Source organism: Mauremys reevesii, linkage group 2, assembly GCF_016161935.1.
Source record: "Mauremys reevesii isolate NIE-2019 linkage group 2, ASM1616193v1, whole genome shotgun sequence".
Taxonomy (NCBI): domain Eukaryota; kingdom Metazoa; phylum Chordata; order Testudines; family Geoemydidae; genus Mauremys; species Mauremys reevesii.
The window spans coordinates 197569383-197589091 of NC_052624.1; the positions used below are offsets into that span (position 1 = coordinate 197569383).

Below are 19709 nucleotides of genomic sequence, written 5' to 3' on the forward strand. Positions count from 1 at the left end.
CTACTAAGAGGAATTTTATAGCTAACTGGCTGTCTGGGTGTCCATAAAGGGAGCTACCTCCGTCCCCTTCATTTATCACGAATGCCCTCTTAGAGAAACATTATCTACGAAACTTCTCAACATTAAGGTATTTGTACACAATCTATCAGAAATGTATGTGGCTATATTGTGTTCAAAAAAATTAAGAGCTCTGCAGACATAAAACTTTCATTACATGAAATTACATCAAAAGAGTGGGTTTGGCTGGTCATGCTAGTCACTAAAGGAATAAAAATGATGAATAAGTGATTTTCAATCTTGCAATGTAGCAAACTTAAATGCTGAACATTTAATGCTAGCAGAAGTGGTAATTTTATGAATAATTGATATTACCTGAGCTTTCACCAAATCTTGTTTCAGGAAAAATAATAGCTCTGTTCTTTATTTCAACTTTTGTTGAAGGTAGCTTTGGAAGTGGTTTTATCATATGAATGACAGACACAGATGGTGGTGTGAGGACATCAAGCTTTTTAGATGCTGAGCCTGTTGAAGATACATCCTGGGCAATGTTTTCTCGAATCTGAACTTTAATGAACTTTTGCACAATTTTGGGGTAAAAAAAGAACAATGTTATATTACAAGTCAATCCAAATGGCTAGTTCTTATTTACTTTGAGACACACACATTCCAACAAGCTCTACTCATGCCTCAATAGTACAAAAGCAGTAACCATGTATCAATGGCTTTAACAAATAGAAAAAAAATGGTTACTCACCTTCTCAGAACTGTTGTTCTTAGAGATACATGTTGCACATGTCCATTACACTGCAGGTGTGCGTGCGTCTCATCCATCAATGGAGAGTATTCCCTAGCAGTATCTGTTAGGGTGGCTTTGTCCTATCTTATCTCCTTGTGCTCTATGTCCAGGGTATAAAGGGTGACATTATCATACCTCTCCCTTCAGTTTCTTAGTGCCGAAAACCAAAGATAGACTCCAATGTGTTGGGGAAGGAGAGTGGTTCACGTAATGGACATATGCAACAATTAAGAGAAGGTGAGTAAACTCTAGTTCTTCGAGTGCTTGGTTATGTCCATTGCATTGTAGGTGATTATGAAGCTCTTATCAAATGTGTTGTGTCTCAGAGGCTCATTGGAAGGACTTCAAGACTGCTTTTCCCACCTCTGTGTCACTTCCTGATGCAGTGTTAGGCAATAAATGTGTGGCCAGAAGACGACACCACTGGTCTCCAAATATCCATAATAGGGACATGCACCACTAATGCTGCCAAGGCTGCATATGTCCTGGTAGTGCATGCCATCAACTTTTCAGGTAGCATCCTGCCCATTACAACATAAGAGATGCAACTGATAATCCATTTTGAGAGTCTGAATCATAATTGGGTGTCCCTTCATATGTTCTCCATAGGAAACAAGCAACTAGGTATAGACCCTGAAAGGTTTGTTCTGTCCAGATAAAATGACAAAAGCTCAACATCTAGGGGGTGCAGCTTTTCTTCACCCTTGTGAAGATGTGGCGGGGGGAAGGGGGAGAGAACAGGTAAGTATAGAGATTAAGGTGGAAATCTGAAACCACCTTTGACAGAAATTTTGGATGAGGTCTGAGCTGAACTTGTCCATATTAAAAAAAAACAGTTCTGGGGATCCATGACAAGTGCCTGCAATTCCCTCTCTCTCCTGGCTGAAGTGATGACCATCAGGAAGCCTACTTAAGTGAGAGATGCAGAGGGTTTGAAATGGGGGACTCAAAAGAGCAGACGATACTAAATTTGAAGTCCCTAATGGGCACTGGGTCACAAACAGGAGGGAATAATTATCTAGACTTAAGTAATCTGGCCGTGACAGGATTGGTGAACTCAGTTTTACCACTGATTTTAGGATGAAATGCTGAAATTGTGGCCAAAGGAACTTTAAGACACATGAAGGATTGAACAGAGTGATTGATGTGAGAAAGTGTGTCTAGAATGTCTTAAATCAATGTAGGGAAGGTGACAGATTCCAGGAAGCTGCCTAGAAAGAGAACTGTTTCCACTTACTCATGCAAGTAGCCTTTGTAAAAGGCTTCCTGCTATTAAGTAGGACACCCTGGACTGCCGCTGAGTGATAGGGATTTCTAACCACAGCACAGATAGTACCGAGAACTGTAGTGGTTCTGCCAAGATCAGCAAAGAACAATCCAGTGCCTCAGCTGCAGCAAGAGCCAGCCTTGGTGGCCTAATGAGAGGGCATTGGAGTTAATGGTTCAGGGTTAGGAGAGACCATTTCAGCCAGAACTGGGGAGCAGTCTGAAGGATGCACTTTAGCATAGATACTGGAATAGATTTCAGAGGAGTGCATTCTTTGAGATATTGATGAACCTGATGCTGACTTCCTTTTCTGAGTGAGACTGCTCTAAAGCACTGAGTCGCTCAGAAAGATCCAGCAGTGGTGAGCTCCTACTTCCCGCGGTGGACAAAATAGGGGTAGCGCTTGGGAAAAACTCTTCAAAGCCCCTTCTAAAGAATGAGGGGGCTCAGACACCAGCCTTAAGACAGCCCCCATGATGAGACACTGGAGTCATTTCTGTCTGTTTCTTTGTTCTGGTTTTAATGCCCCTGCAGATGGAACACTTGCCTCAAATGCGCCCCTCACCTAAGCATTTCAGAAAGCATGAATTAATGTCACTGATGACCTGGGTTTCCAGCAACAGAATGAGGTTAAAGCTGAGGGACTGTGACTTAGAGTCAGCTGGTACCCAGTAAGGTCCAGAGGCCCAACTGAGCCTAAACTCTAAGCAAAACAAAAATAAGAGATTTCTAAGAAATAAAATAAAAATATATGTCCCAAGGACCAGCAAACCATTAGGAAAGATACTTAGGGTTCTGGGTCTACAGGTTGTTTAAGAAATAACTACACACCAAAAGCAGTAAGAAGGAACTGAAGTTGGGGTGCGATGACTCCACCCTTTATACACTTGGTACAGAGCAAGAGGCGACAAAGAGTAGAGTTGTCCCTATGGATATCGTTAAGGAAAAAAAACTCTCCTCCATTGATGCATGAGACACACACACCTTCTATATAATGGACACAGCAAGCACTCACAGAATCATTACATTTCTTCTACTAATTTAGGGACTAAAATTGTCCCAGTATGAAACTCTCAACTGAAAATTCTTGTGTGAGCATGGTCACAAGTGCAGAATAATATAACTTTAGAAAGCTTTTTAGTCACATTCTTCTTCCTCTCTCTCTCTCTCTCTCTCAAGATGATACTACTATACCTTTTTTAATCTGGTTAATCTGATTTTATATTTCCCATGTCAGTGAATACGCCATCCTATCCTTTATCCTTGGTTTCATAAATCTTTAAGTAAACCATTAAAGAAAAATAGTTTGAAGGAACGATAATTCTAATGTGTATTTGTTTTTTGATTGTAAAAGGGTTTATATTAGAAAACAAATGATTCCACTACAGTGTCAAAATACTAGTATTTTCAATCAAGTGACTCCCTACGTAGTTTACCAGATTTTATTCTTCCTCCCCTAAAAGTAGGTATGACACTTTCACTTGAGAGAGAAACACTTTCAGATGGCTGTAAACAATTTTGAAGATATGTGGTCTCATTTTTAAAGTTTAAAATAGTGTGTGCATTGTAAACTTAATGTTTCGCAAACAAGGATGGAAGCATTTACCCAAAACCTACTAGCCTGAGAACTAAGCTTAACAGGCAAGATGAAAAATACTGGTGACATTATGCACTTCAAAGAGGCTGTGCCCCTTCCTCTAACCAACAGTTGTTTTTTAAAACAAACAACAATGCAGCCTTCTGAATATTCTTAAAGTATAGTCTGATTAGAGATACTATTGATTACAGTGATATTCTCTACACTTAAAATGGGGAATACAGCTGGAAATGGTGATACCTCTAAAATTGGAATGAACTTTAAATGGGGCCACTATAGTAGTAAGTGCTGGTCAAATAAAAAGTATTCACGAACTATATTTGAATTCCACAAGTATTAATTTATTATTTATTTGCTTAAACATGTTTGGCAGGTCAAACACCATAAAATAGCATTTAAGCAAATTAACAAATTTCAATATAGTTAAAGTTAGTTGAATGGACAAATACAATTTGATCAAACCCTATTTGCTACATCCATTGTTTCTGTTATACCTTCTCTGTCTTCACCACAGTTTTTTCTACAATAAAGTACATCTTGAGCTGATTTCTGTGGTACCCCATTTTCTCACTTCCTCATCTTACCCCATTCTCGACCTCGCTTCTCTTCCCAAAAGGTCTCTAAGATTGTAGTTTTCTCTTGCCCATCCTCCTTGCCACAGACCTAGTCTATTGCTTTTTACAGTTCTGCAGACTCCAGAAAGCTAGGTACGTTTTGCTGAATCAGGCCCAAAACAAGCAAGTGCTCACCACCCTTGTCTAGCAACAAACTATTATAGTTCTTCGTACATTAGTATCTCATACGCTTTGTACTTTAATTTAGCAAGTAAGTGCTTAACAGGTGTGGCAATTTTAGCTATAACTCAGTTAATTTAAGGAGCCCACCATTCTTCTTCAAAGACTGACAACCCCTATCAAACCAAGAACCTTTGGATCCCAAAACAACAGCTTTAACCTATTCAATTAAATGAAATATTCCCCATTAAGTGTCTGTAACCTATCTTTACATTTAAATAAACCCCTGCTTGAATGGTTTTATCCCCAATGGGTTTTAATATTATCTTTAAAGGTTTACAGAACAGACTTTCATGGGAAAAGTAATTTTAGTGGAATGGTAAAGTAATGAATTAGTGTCCCAAAATTAAACCGACTTTTAGCAGTATGGTAATCAATAATTATCTTAAGACTTCATGGAAACTTTAAGAAAACCACTTTTACCTTTTGTCCATTGTCACAATGTACATAAATTAGACCACTCCAAGGAAATACTGAGGGCTTTGTGGCAAGTGATGGATTAGGACTCACAAGAATTAAGATACTGGTCCTAAACAAACAACAAAAAAAGGCAGTAAAAACTATAGTATCTACATACAAAACTGAATATCTATACTTTCATTCTCTTTGCACATCATAACTCATGACATATAAAAATCACTGAACACTGTAAGAGCGAACGTTAGATATATGACTTTAAAGTTCTAGATCTTAATGCAGTGGATAAACGTCATTCCTAGTATTACATTTATATCCTATGTATTACTGCAATTTGTGGTCCCTGTATGTTTCAAAACCAAGAGAGTAAGTGCATATATGTACACTCCACTTAAATGTAAATGCCAATGGTTGTAAAAGTTGTCCTTGTCTGCCTTGGAGAAAGCAGGAAGCTGGCTATATGTTCCAGAACCCCTAGAGAAGATAGTTTTGTTGTGCTCATTGAAAATAGGACTTGTGGGCTCTAGCTTATACTGTCAGGGCAACGTGACTTGGGTAAGGAATATTTAAGGCACCCTTTAAACCAGTCAACATAAAAGCCAGCTTTCCTCCTCTTTTCCTTGCAGTTGCCAATGATTTTGGTGAAAATAAAAGCATTCCAATTGCACTGAAGGCTCCCACCAATCCTAATGCAAGGCCAGAGGATGCCTTGAAGTCCACTGAGGACTTCATGGTCTCAGAAGAACACAAAGTTTGGCTAAATCAGAGCACACTAATAGTCCTATGCTATGAACATGGGTACAAAGAGAGTACACTGGAATTAAAAAGATCTTCTTACAAAGCTGCAGGAAGTTAGGAGCACCGATATGTCAGAAGTGCTCACTTTTTCCAATTCTTTTGAGTCTTGACCTCTTCTTTGAAAGACTCCACCTCATCAGATGCGCCAGAACTCTGTAATACTGACAAAGTGCTGAGAGTTCAAGTGCATCTGGAATCTGAGGAACCTTTCTACTTTGAGCATGAGTGTATCAGGCATTTTGGAGGTGAAATTACACTGGGAATTCTAGGTTTGCTCCAATGCTTGCAGTGCTGACAGAGCCTTGGGACTCAGTAGCCACAGTGAAATCAGGCCATTACTTTTAGAGTTTACCCTTGGAAGCACTCCAGGCTGGTCTTGATTTGGACTTATGGAAATCTTTCTAGAATGTCTCAAGGGGGATGTTGGAGGCAGTCTCAGCTATCTTAAGTGTACAGGAGACATTTGCAGGTAGGCACCCCTCACATCTGGTGGCTGACTCCCAGGAGAATGAAACAGCAGACAATTTCAAGCCATGTCAATGCAGCAGAACAGAATTAAATGGATGAGCCTGAGTGGCTGGTCTTCCTTCCTCCCAAGATGTTGAAGAAATTGATTACATTTTGTAATACAGAAATATCACACACAACAGAATACAAGACCCAAGCAAATGCCAAAATGCGAGATTAATGAATGTGGATTTACAAATATCCTGCATGAGACATCTGACCTTGGAGCTACTTCCCTGTCAGAATACAAACAATGAGAAATACAATCTGTCTTGGAGACAGATTTTGTTGGTATTAAGCTAAAGAGCTGGGTGGGCAGTCTAAAGTCTAACTGGTTTGGGTCTAGTGATCTTTGACATCTAGTTTGTAGAGCAAGCCTTTGTTGGGATAAGAATGGAACTAACAAAAAAATTGGCAGAATGGTTCATTTTGAGACAACCCCAAGCCCCACCCACAGGAATTAATTTGGGATGCATCTCTAGCAGTGCTTCATATTTGAAGAAGTTAATATAGAAACAAATCAGTCACGTGAGTCTGAAAGTTAAAACTAAAGTCTGCCACAATTTGATCTTATGTGAGAAACTTCAACTCAAAAGGTACTTCACTTCTCAACTCCTTTTCCTCTTTACAGGGAGTTGAGGTGCCTGTGATTCTTTGTCACTCCCAGTTGATGGCATGGGTTCCAGTCCTTTTCTTTTCAAACTTCTCTTGACAGAGTCTTTCCATCATATCCTCAATCTTCCACATCCTTTCTTACTGGCCATTCTTTTTCCATTCTTATGTTACGCCCAGCTCAAACATGCCCTTCTCCACCGAAAGCTCCAAGTTCATCTTTTCCCTCACTTCTTCCATGTACACACAGTCTACCCTCTGGCTACCTCCCATTAATGTCAGTATATTATTTTCTACTACCTGTATCTTTTAATCTATCTCTGTAAGATGAAGAAGTTATTCACCTTATGCAGTAACGATGGTTCTTAAACACGTTTCCCCTATGGTTGCTCCACTGTAGGAGTGCTTGCGCCCCTGCGCTGCAGATTGAAGAACTTCAGAAGCAGTGTCTGCTAGGCCCATACATGTGCTGCCTCCCCTCGTGCCTCGCCACAAGGCTAGTCAGGGCATACAGGCTAACCCCCCTCAGTTCTTTCTCTATCGCAGAGTCATTGATAAGAACTCTGAAGTAGAGGGGAGAGATGTGGGCTGCGGAGCACCCATAGAGGGACACATCTTGAAGAACCATGGTTATTGCACAAGGTGAGTAACGCCTTCAAGTAGTATCCCTATGGGCTCTCCACAGTAGGCGACTCTTGAGCAGCATGCCCACCGGAGGGCTGGGACTTTGAAGTCAGGTTAGTTACAGATAATACTGTGGAGCCAAATATGGCATGGAGGCAGAGTCCCCAGTGATCGCACACTGTTCTGCAAAGGTGTGGTATGATGCCCATGTCACTGCTCTGTAGATTTCTGAGATAGAGACATTCTTGAAGAAGGAAACATATCAAGAGATCAACCTCGGGGAATGCATGCAAATACTATCTGGAGGGGTCATGTTGTGATAACATTGTCTAATGCAGTTTGAGACCCATTTGGAGAGCCTCTGGGGTGATGTTGCTTAGCCCTTTGATCTTTCTGCAACAAAAAGGAAAAGCTTCGGTGACTTCCAGAAAGCCTTCGCCTATCCAGGTAAAAGGCTAGGGCTCTCCTGACATCTATTGCGTGTAATATAGGCTCCCTGTTGTCACAGCAAGGCTTTGAGTAGAAGATTGGAAGGTGAATCAATTGGTTCATGTGGAACGGGGAGGTTGCCTTAGGAATGAATTTTGGATGTGGCCTGAGTGTAACCTTGTCCCAAAAGAACTGGGGGGGGGGGGGGGGAGAGAAGGAAGGGAGGAGGGAATGCCATCAGAACTGCTATTTCTCCTATTCTCCTTGCCGAGGTGATTGCTATCAGGAAGGCCATTTTCATTGAGATGTATGTAAGTGAACATGTGGCCATGGGTTTGAAGGGAGGCCTAGTCAGTCTTTTTAATACCAGGTTTAGGTCCCATGTGGGAGAAGGAAATCAAGGTTGTGGCAAAGGGTTTATTATACCCTTGAGGAACCTTTTAGTGGTTGGGTGTGACAGCACTGAGTATCCCTCTATTGGTTGGTGGAAGGCTGCTATAGCTGGTAGGTGGACTCAGAGAGCCCCAATCTTTTTAGGGTCAGTGCATAATCAAAGATATGTGGAAGAGTTGCAGATGTCAGGGAGATGTGTTGGAAAGTATACCAAGTCCAAAACCTGGACCATTTTTGCAGTAAGTATGTCATGTTGAGGACTTTCTACTGTGTAGTAACACCTCTTGTACCTCCTTCAAACAGGAGCTTTCTAGATGTTGGAAACTAAGAAGGAGCCATGCTTTGAGGCAGAGAATCCTCAGGTTGGGATGTAGAGTACGTCATTTATTCTGCCAGAGGAGGTATGGAGTGGCTTGGAGAGGGACTGGCAAGCATGTCACGAGCTGTGAAAGGTAAGGGTACAAGACGTGCCCCGTCTCTCTTTATTTTCAGCAGGACTTCAATAGTAGGAGAAATGGAGGAAAGGCATAGAGAAGGTTTCTGTCCCAGTGGAGACAAGAGCATCGCCCAGGCAGTGTTGTCCTATCTCTGCTCTGGAGCACCAGTGTGGACATTTCTTGTTCAGGTAAGTGCATATAGTACATACAGGCTAGGTTGTCTGTTAGAACTGTTTTGTGCGATCCTTTGGCCAATGGGAGGAAGTGACCGCAGGCATTCCTGACGCTCTTAGCTTGAGGAGGATGATGTGAAGAGATATGCCTGTGGGTGACCACTTGTACATCTAAAACAACCTCATGACACAAGGCATTCCACCCTACCAGAGAAGCAACAGGGGAGTTTGGGAGAAGGGGATCCCCTTGCAAACGTTGGCTGGGTCTTTCCACCAATCTAAGGAGTTCTTGATTCTGGTGGGTAGTGACAGAGGTTTGTCTAGTCTGTCCCTCTTTGGTCTGTAAACTGAGCTGAACCACATCTGGAGGCATCACATGTGAAGCCTGGCATGTGGTATTATTGTTGTGCTTGCTGTCATGTGCCCCAAGAGTTGGAGGCACTGTCTGGTTGATGTTTGCAGGCTACTTTGAATGAGAGTATGGCCATGGAGAGATCTGAGAGCCTTAATCTCACACTATGAGAGTGTGGCCATGGAGAGAAATCTGTGTTGAGGTAGGAGAGCTCTGGCCTGTAACGAGTCGAGGTTGGCCCCTATGAATTTCAGGTGTTGCACTGGAACGAGGGTTGATTTTTAGGTGTTGATCTGTAAGCCCAGGTCTGTAAACAAGCACATTGCAGTTTTGATGACTCAGTGAGTCTCTTGCAGAGACCAGGCTCTGAGGAGGCAATCATCCAGATAAGGGTAAATCATGATCCCTTGGGAGCATAAGTGCGTGTCCACTACTGAGAGAACCTTGAAAATACTCTAGGGGCCAATGATAGCCCTAAGGGGAGTACTGGTAGTTGTCTTGTCCCAGAGCAAATCTGAGAAATCGTCTGAGAGTCGGTAGGACTGAGACATGAAAGTAGGTGTCTTGAAGGTTGAAGGATGAAAACCAGTCTCCCTATTCTAATGCTGGAACAATCGTTGCTAGTGACCATCTTGAATTTTTGAGCTTTGACAAACTTGAGAGCTCTGAGGTCTAGTATGGGTCTCCAACCTCCTTTCCTCTTGGGTATTAGGAAACAGCGAGTAGAACCCTTTGCACCATAGATGTTGAGGTAGTGGTTCTATAGCTCCTTAACTGGAGGAGACTACTTACCTCTTGCCATAGTAAACTTTCATGAGAAAGTCCCTGAAGAGGGATGGGGAAGGTTGTTATGGAGGGGTCAGAGAGGTAAAATGGATACAGTACCCATTGCAAATGATTGCTAGGACCTATTGGTCTGATTTTGTGTGTTCCCAAGTGCTGCGGAATTCTGCCATAGAATTCTACTGTCTGGTGGCCAAATGGGTGGATGGCAATGGTCGGCTGTAGCAAATGGGGGGAGTGGTTTATCAATATCTCAACCAACACATCAAAATTAGTGTTTGGATAAGGATGGCTGGGATGAGGAAGGCTACAGGCCAGATCGTTTATGCCTCAAAAATTTATTCTTCTTCCCCTGTGGGTCATAGTAGCATTGAGCTAGATATTGGGAGGTGCATGGTTTGTGCTGGGGCTGTGGACTAAACTTCCTCTTTTGTCCCAGTTTATAGATGCCAAGAGAACAGAGAGTGGTTTGAGAATCTTTCAGCATGTGCAGAGAGGCATCAGTCTTTTCCACAAAGAGGTTAGGGCTTTCAAAGGGAAGATCTTTGATGACTGACTGTACCTCCTTCGGGAAGCCCAAGAAATGGAACCATGATGCATGTCGCATCATCACTGCCGGAGATGGACCTGGCTGCTGTGTCGAGGGCAGACTGTAGTGTTATTTTGCTACTAACTGTCTCTCCTGAACAACGGCCTTGAATTGATCGCAATAAAATCTCTCAGTTTCAAATAGTTTACGTAGTTGTATTTAGCCATCAGGGCTTGGTAGTTGGCAATTTGAAGCTAAAGTGTGGCCTTCCTCCTGAAAAGGTCCAAAGGCTTCTAATCCTTATTATAGGGAGTGGCCCTCATCTGGTGTTGATGGCCGCAGGAATTAACAGCATCCACCATGATGGAGTTGGCTGGGAGGCGGGAGAAGATGATCAGTCTCCCATGCTGGGACACAATATTTTTTGTCCATCCACTTGTGGGGGGAGGGATAGCTCAGGGGCTTGAGCATTGGCCTGCTAAACCCAGGGTTGTAAGTTCAATCCTTGAGGGGGCCGCCAAGGGATCTGGGGCAAAATCAGTACTTGGTCCTGCTAGTGAAGGCAGGGGGCTGGACTTGATGACCTTTCAGGGTCCCTTCCAGTTCTATGAGATATACCTATCTCCATATTAAAAAAAAAAAAAAAAAGGTAGGCGTCACCCACGCTGGGATTTGCCAAGTGGTTCTAGTTGGGTCCAGAATGTCCTCATTAATGAGTAGGCACCCCTCTTTCCTAATCCTACCCAGTGATAAGATCCTTCATGAGAGGCTTTCTACACTGGAAAACTGACCAGCAGAACTATAGCAATATAATATACCAATGTGTAACTTATTGTGTGGACACTTCTGGAATAAGTGACTTTACTCCAGTATAATTACTCCATACAATTATACTGGAAATAAAATCACATGTATGCCAGAAGTGTGTTCACATGTGGAGTTATACTGGCATAGCTATAGTGGTATGTGCTTAGTGAGAAATGATACAACCGATCTCAAAGACTTTTAGATAAATCATGCAAATTAAAATTGGATAATTACAATTAATTGTTAAAACACCAAAAATAATAGTAAAATATCTAATATATTAGGACCTATGTGGTATGTATATTCATGAAAGCTCAAACTTTTACCAGATTCAATGGTCAAAGTAATCTGAACAGCAAGAAAATACCTTTCATAGTAGAAAAAGAACAATGAAAAGAGACTTACTCTGGCTCAATAACTCCATGTTGAGGTGTTATTGTAAGACAATGAGCTGGCCAAGAAAGTTCAAATTTCAATGACCTATTACAATTGTTCATAATTTGTATATGTCCAGTTTCTGCTGTTCCACCTATTGTACAATACAAAAAAAGTTGTAGTTCAGCTGTAAAATTTTACATGAATAAAATTACAGCAGATCAAAAACTGACAGCACCATTGATTAAGAAGGAAACTGTTTGCTATTTAACATCCCTGTCATGTTTCGTACCTTGGTTGTTCTTCTTGCTGGCAATGGAGTGTATTTTAGAAATTAATCAATCAATCTCAGAATCTCTGTTTCAGGACACGTTCTGGCAAATCAAGGTATTTTGAAAGCAACTTCAATTGACAAACCAAAACCACAGCTCAAACTATTTGGTGAGGAAATTCAATAGAACTATAGTAAAGATATCACCAAAGCCAAACTTAAATACTACAGTAGGTTAGGAACATTCACTAGTTAGATCAGTTATTTTACTTATCCAAACTTAAAAAAAATACTCACTAATAGAAGGAGATGTCAAAATTAAGTGTTCAGGCTGAACGGCCCATGTCTCTCGAGAAATCAATTTATTCTGAACAGGGTCATCAGTATTTAAAGATAATGGGGGACCTTGAGGTCCTTTAACTGGAAGAACATCCAAAGTTGTATTGGTATGTGTATCAGTGCTTCCAAGTCTAAAATGAAATCATGAAATAAGAAAGAGCTTTTACTGCAGACAAAAGTAATTTCTTTATGCAAAGTTAGTTAGCCATGGTAACATTTTGTTTTTCTTTTGAGCACTAGTTTGATTTTATGATTTTAGCATCTGAAACTAATACATATGCTAAGTTTACTAGGGCCTCAATTTCAACTGAAGTTTCCATTAATAGGAAAAATTATTGAAATTCAGTAGCCATATATAATTGATATAGGACAGTGGGCAGTTTAGTTTACATAAAATTTGAAAAGTAGCAAATGATATTCTTTGAGAAGGCTGCATTTCAGTAACTGGTGAGGGAAAATTACTTGTTGGTAATTCGAATTTCATAGTAGTCTCCTGACATCTAACCCAGCAACAGCAATTGTTGACAGCTTATTAGCTCTTCCTACCAGAAGCAAGTCTACTTTTCAACTTACTACTTTTTCTCCCCACCCCCAGTTTGACGTTTCTGGAGCAAAGTATTAGATAATTAGGAAGGAGAGAGAGGATAGAAGAGGACAACTACAAACAAATGCTACTTGCAAGTAATTTTCCCTTGATGTATCTGACTTCCCACCCAGAAACAATTTCTGATAGCAGAAGTTGAAAGCATCGAGCCAGATGAGCTGGGCTTACTTCACAGTTGTTCTTGGAGCATGGTCAACAAACATCAGCAGAGAAGTTGCCAACTAGATTTTTTTTGTAATTGCCAGATGAAGATGTCTGGAAGTAATCAGGTGGCTACCGTACAAATTTCTAAAAAGAGATACTTCAACCCTTTGATCCTAGAAAGTTGTCATGCCTATTACAAAAAGGTATAACAATTTTGGATGCAGCTGATAAGCTTGCTTTTGGATCCAATTTTTAAACCACACAGTCATTTTGGATTTGACTGTCATCTGTCCCTTATGATCTTTAAAAAAACCCACAACTCTTCTAAATCTTTCTGTGAGATAGTTCACTTGACTCCCAAAAAAATTCCTTCTCTGATACAAAAGATGGTGACACTGAAGATAAAACAGACTAGTTAACACAAAACTCCAAACTCATCTTTGATTCTTTTTTTAATTTATTCCAAAGAATGGCCTAGACCAGGGGAAAAAGGAGAAAAAGCAATAAGCGAATTCTCCCACTATGTAGGGAATTGTTAACAGAGTACGACTCTACTAGGTCCCATACTCTATAACACATCCAGGAGTTTGTGGGGTGTCTCCTCAATTTCCTCCAGAGGAATCTAGAGCTCATCTACAACTCTCCTGAACAAATCTTGAAACCATTTATAGTCAACTGGCAGAGATGACGAGGCCAGAGCAAGTGCCTCATCAGGAGATGAAGATATTCCTGTTGGAACTGGCAGTACTACTAGATCTGGCTCTATCTTTTCCTCAATGCCGTACCAATTCCGGATAATACAAAATATTATCCCCGGTCCCAGCATGGCCAATGAGAGGGATCCAACATAGGTTGATAAGGACCGCAAGGCATAGAGCAGCAGTTCTCAAACTGTGGGTTGGGACCCTGAATGGGGTCGCTAGGACTCGCTTAGACTTGCTGGGCCCAGTGCTGAAGCCCAAACCCCACTGCCCAGGGCCAAAGCCAAAACCTGAGGGCTTCAGTCTTGGGCAGGACTCAGGTTGTAGGCCTCCTGCCTGGGGTTGAAGCCCTTGAGCTTCAGCTTTGACCTCCCTGCCTGGAGCGGTGGAGCTCGGGCTTTGGCCCCCCGCACCAAGGGCAGTGGGACTTGGGCAGGCTCAGGCTTCGGTACCCCCTCCTGGGGTAATGAAATAATTTTTGTTGTAAGAAGGGGGTCGCATTGCAATGGCATAGAGGAAACCAATAGTCCTGGAGTGAGGGGAGGGAACCCCATATTATGAGGCTGTGGCAGAGCCCAGGATATTCTAACTTCTCTGTCTGGGCTTATATATCTGGTGGGCTGATGGCAGTCCCATCTCCATGTCAGATTCTCCTAAAGAAAATGAAAGTTCCAGTTCCATTTGTGGTGCCCTTGGTACCGTCTATGTAGCACTAATGCAACTAGTAGATAGAATGAGGAATCAGTTTCTCTTGTAGTGTTTGTAGACTGCTAGTGTTAAAATCATCCTTGTAAGGACCAGGTCCATTAGAAGGGGGGATTCTGGGTTGAGAATTACAAAAAAATATCCTCAGGAGAGGTATACGTGTCTGTTCTTGGACACTGGTGTTTTCTTATGCACTCATGTCAGTACCAACAGTCCATGAAGTTCTCATGTATCCTTTGATGGTACTAGTGGTTGTGCCGGTCTTGGTTTGTTACACTCCATTCTTAGTATTGACAGTCCTTCCTCTGTCAATGGTGCCGATGCAAAGGCTCCGACGCCTCAAAACCTGTGGGTTGGTACTATGCCCTTTATAGGCTCTTGAACCTAGAGCATGAAGAGTCACCCAACTGAGAAGGATATCGGGGAAGTACTCCCTTTTCATTTAGGTGGTTCTGGAAGGGGATTTTTCTTTAGGCTTTTTAAGAGGGCTTTCTAGGCTTTTTAAGAGGGCTTTCTGGTGAGCTGGGGAAAAAGGGCTTCTTAGCTCTAACTTTGTTCACCCATGTGTCAGAGGTGACAGTGCTAGATGGAACATTCATTAACACCTCTGCATGATGAGCAGAGGGAGTCTGCCCACTTTGGATCAGACTGAGGAGTCATAAAAAAATACTCTTTGTGGAGCATCCTAAGTTTGAATTCCCATGCATGCCAGGTTCCGCTTGGAAGAGTGGCAGATACTGCACCCAGTCAAAATATAAGCTTCTCTAAGGCAGTACAGGCACCTTTGATGGTTGTTGCTGACCAAGAACGGTATCCTGCCCCAGATGCATCATGAAGCCTGGGATCCTGGGCATAACGTGAGTCCCATCTGGTTGGGGCAGACCTAGAGTAGAAGAGGTCCCTAAAAATAAAAAAAACCTAACCACAACTAATATTTAAGTAATAAAATTTCTCTAGCAATGTTTACAGGTTTGAAGTTACAGGATCAGCTCTGTGGACAATGGAGGGTTCCCTCTCAGACTGTGCAGTGGTAGAGGAGAAGTGGAGAGGTACTTGGTCTGTACCACTCCTTAAATCCTCAATTCACACCATGAAAGGTTGCAACCATGGACAAACAGACATCATTAGCAGAAGTCTTCCAGTCTCAAGCACATGCATACCCACAATGAAATACACTTAGGGACCAACACTCAAAGAAGCAGAGATTTCACTCAGGAAACCAGCAACGAGGCTTTGGAATGGAGGAGGACTCCTTGTATCCCAGGCCCCGGCCACCCTGTTGTTACATTTCGAAGACACAGCACTGATAGAGGACTCTGTACTATTATTGAAGATAGGGGCCAGAGCTCCAGTAGGTTGCCCTTAAAAAAAATAAAATAAAATAAAAGATGGCAGACAACCTAGTAAACTTTACTGATTTGGATTGGGAGGGTTTAAATTCCCAGGGCTGTGCTGGATGCTTTAGGACTCTACACAGAAGACAAAGTAGGGAGCAGGGTCTAGAAGGTATCAAATGTGCCCTGATCTGGGAGAGGAATTAGCAGCAAGTGGGAGAAAGACCACCTTAGCAATTCTGAGGGGTGCAGAATTTAAGTTCTACCTAGTTTATACCCAGAAGCTAAAGTTGCAGCCAGGTGTAGGACCCTCCCCACCAGGTGACAAACTTTTGTTTCACTACTCAATGACATAAAGGAATAATTACTTTAGGCCAGGAAAAAAGAAGCCATTCTACAACTTGATTTATGGGTATCATTGGTAAAGTAAGGATCTGACAAGCCTGAGAAAGAGGAAGCACTCTTCCCAGAATCCTCAGAAGTAGAGAGAGACAGCACTTCAGTAGCAGGCGGCATATCATACACGCAGGGAGAATCTGCTTCAGAATTATATTAGACAGCGGGAGCCCTAGAGGGAACTGATCTGCAGAGAAATGGAGAGAGTGTCTGAAATACTGGAGTATGCAGCAGTCAGTTCCAGTGTTGATACTATGTGGGAGGGGAGGGGAGAGGAGAGTAAACAAACATACTAGCAGAAGAAGGGTGGAGATTTTACCCAATAAGATCAGCCCAGTTGAAAGTAAAGAAAAAAAGTTTCTGAAAGTAAAGAAAGGTCTGCACAATTGGGTTTATCCTGGTGATAATGCAGCCTGCCAGGGGTCTGTCATTCGGACTGAGACTCCCAAATAGCTTTACCTGGACAAGGAGCTATAAAGTTGGCTGCTAGGCCATGAAGACAAGCCAAGCATTACTTCTTGGAGACAGAGCTGAATCTTAAGATCAGTCAGTCCCCAGGGGTTCAGAGCCTTTGAGGAAGACTGGTGGGGGAGACAGGGAGGAAGAGAGTGGATGATGTTTTGCCCTTTCCTGTAGGGCTTCTGTCTGGCTAGAGAGCTTTGAAACAGATCTCAGCAGCAGACAATTCCTATACTCACTGGGTTTTTCCCTTTTCTTCCCTATTAAGTTCAGAAGGAGGAATAGGAAGTTAGGAAGGACAGAACAATAGCTGAGAACTGAAGTATTAGGTAGCATGTTATGCTTCCAGGTTAGGAGGCAGAGAAGAGAGAACACACTGACACATATATCAGAGTTAACTGATAAATATTTTGCCTCATTGCTTCTGGTAGGTGGTGCCATAATGTTTGTCAGTAGCTAACTGTTGGGCACGAGAAGAAAAAAAACAGGGACAAATGTACTTTGACATATCTAATAGTGTTTTACAGAACTGCTCCATAGTCCTCACAGAACTGATCCCTGAACTGGAACACTAGCAGTTTGAGGGAAAGTTGACTTCTGGATTGATCTTATTATTCCTTTAGGGAAGCAATGTGGGTTCCGCAATCTTAAAGGGTTTCGTCTGGTGAATAAGTCAGTGTAACAGCTGATCAGTTCCCCATAGTAAGTTTATTCTCCTCACAGAGGCATCAAAACTTCAGCTAGCTTCTTCCACTTACCCCCAAACAAGCCTTAATCTCTCAGATCAGGGGCATAATTTATTTTGAAAAAATACATTCTCTTTGCCAGCTGACAGAATGCAGAAGAAGAGATATCCATAAATTGCAGGCAGGGGTGCATCATCAGCTTTTTATTAGTTTAGAATTTTAGTTATCACAATTCTATCAGAATGTACGTCAAAATGCAAATACAAGATCCATTGTAATATTCAATTCAGAAAACACCATTTTCAGGGTACTGCCAAAACCCTTCCTAATCCGTGGAGAAATGAGGGAGTGGAAGTATAAAGAAAAAAAGAGCTGAACTTTTTGATCTAGTTTTTGTCACCGACAGTGTTTCATTACTCAATACACCACTACCTCTAAAAAGCTTTATCAAGCTTTTAATGTGAAAAGTAACATGACCCCCCCTAATTAGCAGTAAATCATAATGATTTTTATATGTATTAAATCTAATGTTCACTTTACCTGTCTGATTCCAAGCTATGTCCTTGAGACTGCTGAAGACAATCCCTCTTAAAACTGGAATCTCTAGCATCTCCAACCATAGAAAGAATAACTTTACGCATATTTCCATAAAAAAGCTCGATGTCATTTGTCCTTTGTGGTAGGTCATACACTAAGAAAAGATATTTTGAAGTATTAAAAGGAAAAAATCTAAAAAGGATAACATAACAATTACAGGTTTCAGAGTAGCAGCTGTGTTAGTCTGTATCCGCAAAAATAACAGGAGTACTTGTGGCACCTTAAAGACTAACAAATTTATTTTAGCATGAGCTTTCGTGAGCTACAGCTCACTTCTTCGGATGCATAGAATGGAACACACAGACAGGAGATATTTATACATACAGAGAACATGAAAAGGTGGAAGTATGCATAACAACAGGAAAAGTCTAATCAATTGAGATGAGCTATTATGCAATTGTGCATTGTAACTGTGAATTGATAAGCTAGACGTTTTAGAAAAGATATCCATAATAAACTAATAAATGGACTGTGTAACCTAACAGAGTTCGCATTACTGAACCTAAAATAGACTCAGCCTCCATGCAGTTTTAATTGCCCTGTTAAACAATAGAATACCAATTGAAATTTATTAAATACTTTGGATGTTTTTCTACATTTTCATATAGCTTGTATTCTGTGTTGTAATTGAAATCAGTGTATATTATTTTTGTTACAAATATTTGCACAGTAAAAATGATAAAAGGAATAGTATTTTTCAATTCACCTCATACAAGTATAGTACTGTAGTGCAATCTCTGTCATGAAAGTGCAACTTACAAATGTAGATTTTTTCTTGTTACATAACAGCACTCAAACAAAATGTAAAACTTCAGAGCCTACAAGTTCATTCAGTCCTACTTCTTGTTCAGCCAGTTGTTAAGACAAACTAGTGTGTTTACATTTACAGGAGATAATGTTGCCCTCTTCTTATTTACAATGTCACCAGGAAGTGAGAAGAGGCATTTGCATGGCACTTTTGTAGCTGGCATTGCAAGGTATTGTGTCAGATATGCTGAACATTTGTATGCCTCTTCATGATTCGGCTGCCATTCCAGAGAACATGCTCCCATGCTGACGACACTTGTTAAAAAAATAATGCGTTAATTAAATTTGTGACTGAACTCCTTGGGGGAGAACTGTATGTTCCCTGCTCTGTTTTACCCACATTCTGCCATATATTTCATGTTACAGTCTCAGATGATGACCGAGCACATTTTAAGAATGCTTTCCCTGAAGATTTCACAAAACGCAAAGAAGGTACCAATGTGAGATTTCTAAAGATAGCTACAGCACTTGACCCAAGGTTTAAGAATCTGACGTGCCTTCCAAACAGAGGGACGAGGTGTGGAGCATGCGTTCAGTAGTCTTAAAAGAGCAACACTCTGAGGTGGAAACTACAGAACCCGAACCACCAGAAAAGAAAATCAACCTTCTGCTGGTGGCATCTGACTCAGATAATGAAAATAAACATGTGTTGGTCTACAGTGCTTTGGATTGTTATTGAGCAGAACCCATCATCAGCATGGGTGCATGTCCTCTGGAATGGTGGTTGAAGCATGAAGGGACATATGAATATTTAGCACAGCTGGTACGTAAATATCTTGCAACACCGGTTACAACAGTGCCATGTGAACGCCTGTTCTCACTTTCAGGTGACATTGTAAACAAGAAGCGGGCAGCATTATCTCTTGCAAATGTAAACAAACTTGTTTGTCTGAGCGATTGGCTGAATAAGAAGTAGGACAGAGTGGACTTGCAGGCTCTAAAATTTTACATTGTTTTATTTTTGAATGCAGTTTTT

At 41.4% G+C, this 19709-nt stretch overlaps 1 protein-coding gene across 1 annotated transcript in view; it reads right to left on the bottom strand.

Annotated features, from left to right (window-relative positions):
• LOC120397312 (centrosomal protein of 192 kDa-like) overlaps positions 1-19709 on the bottom strand; it is a 189227-nt gene that overhangs the window by 22380 nt on the left and 147138 nt on the right. The window contains exons 47-51 of the mRNA XM_039523013.1: positions 17870-18020; positions 12259-12431; positions 11721-11844; positions 4878-4983; positions 373-574 (exon numbers count right to left, since the gene is read on the bottom strand). Coding sequence (XP_039378947.1) covers positions 373-574; positions 4878-4983; positions 11721-11844; positions 12259-12431; positions 17870-18020 — 756 coding nt within the window. The remainder of the gene's footprint in view (positions 1-372; positions 575-4877; positions 4984-11720; positions 11845-12258; positions 12432-17869; positions 18021-19709) is intronic.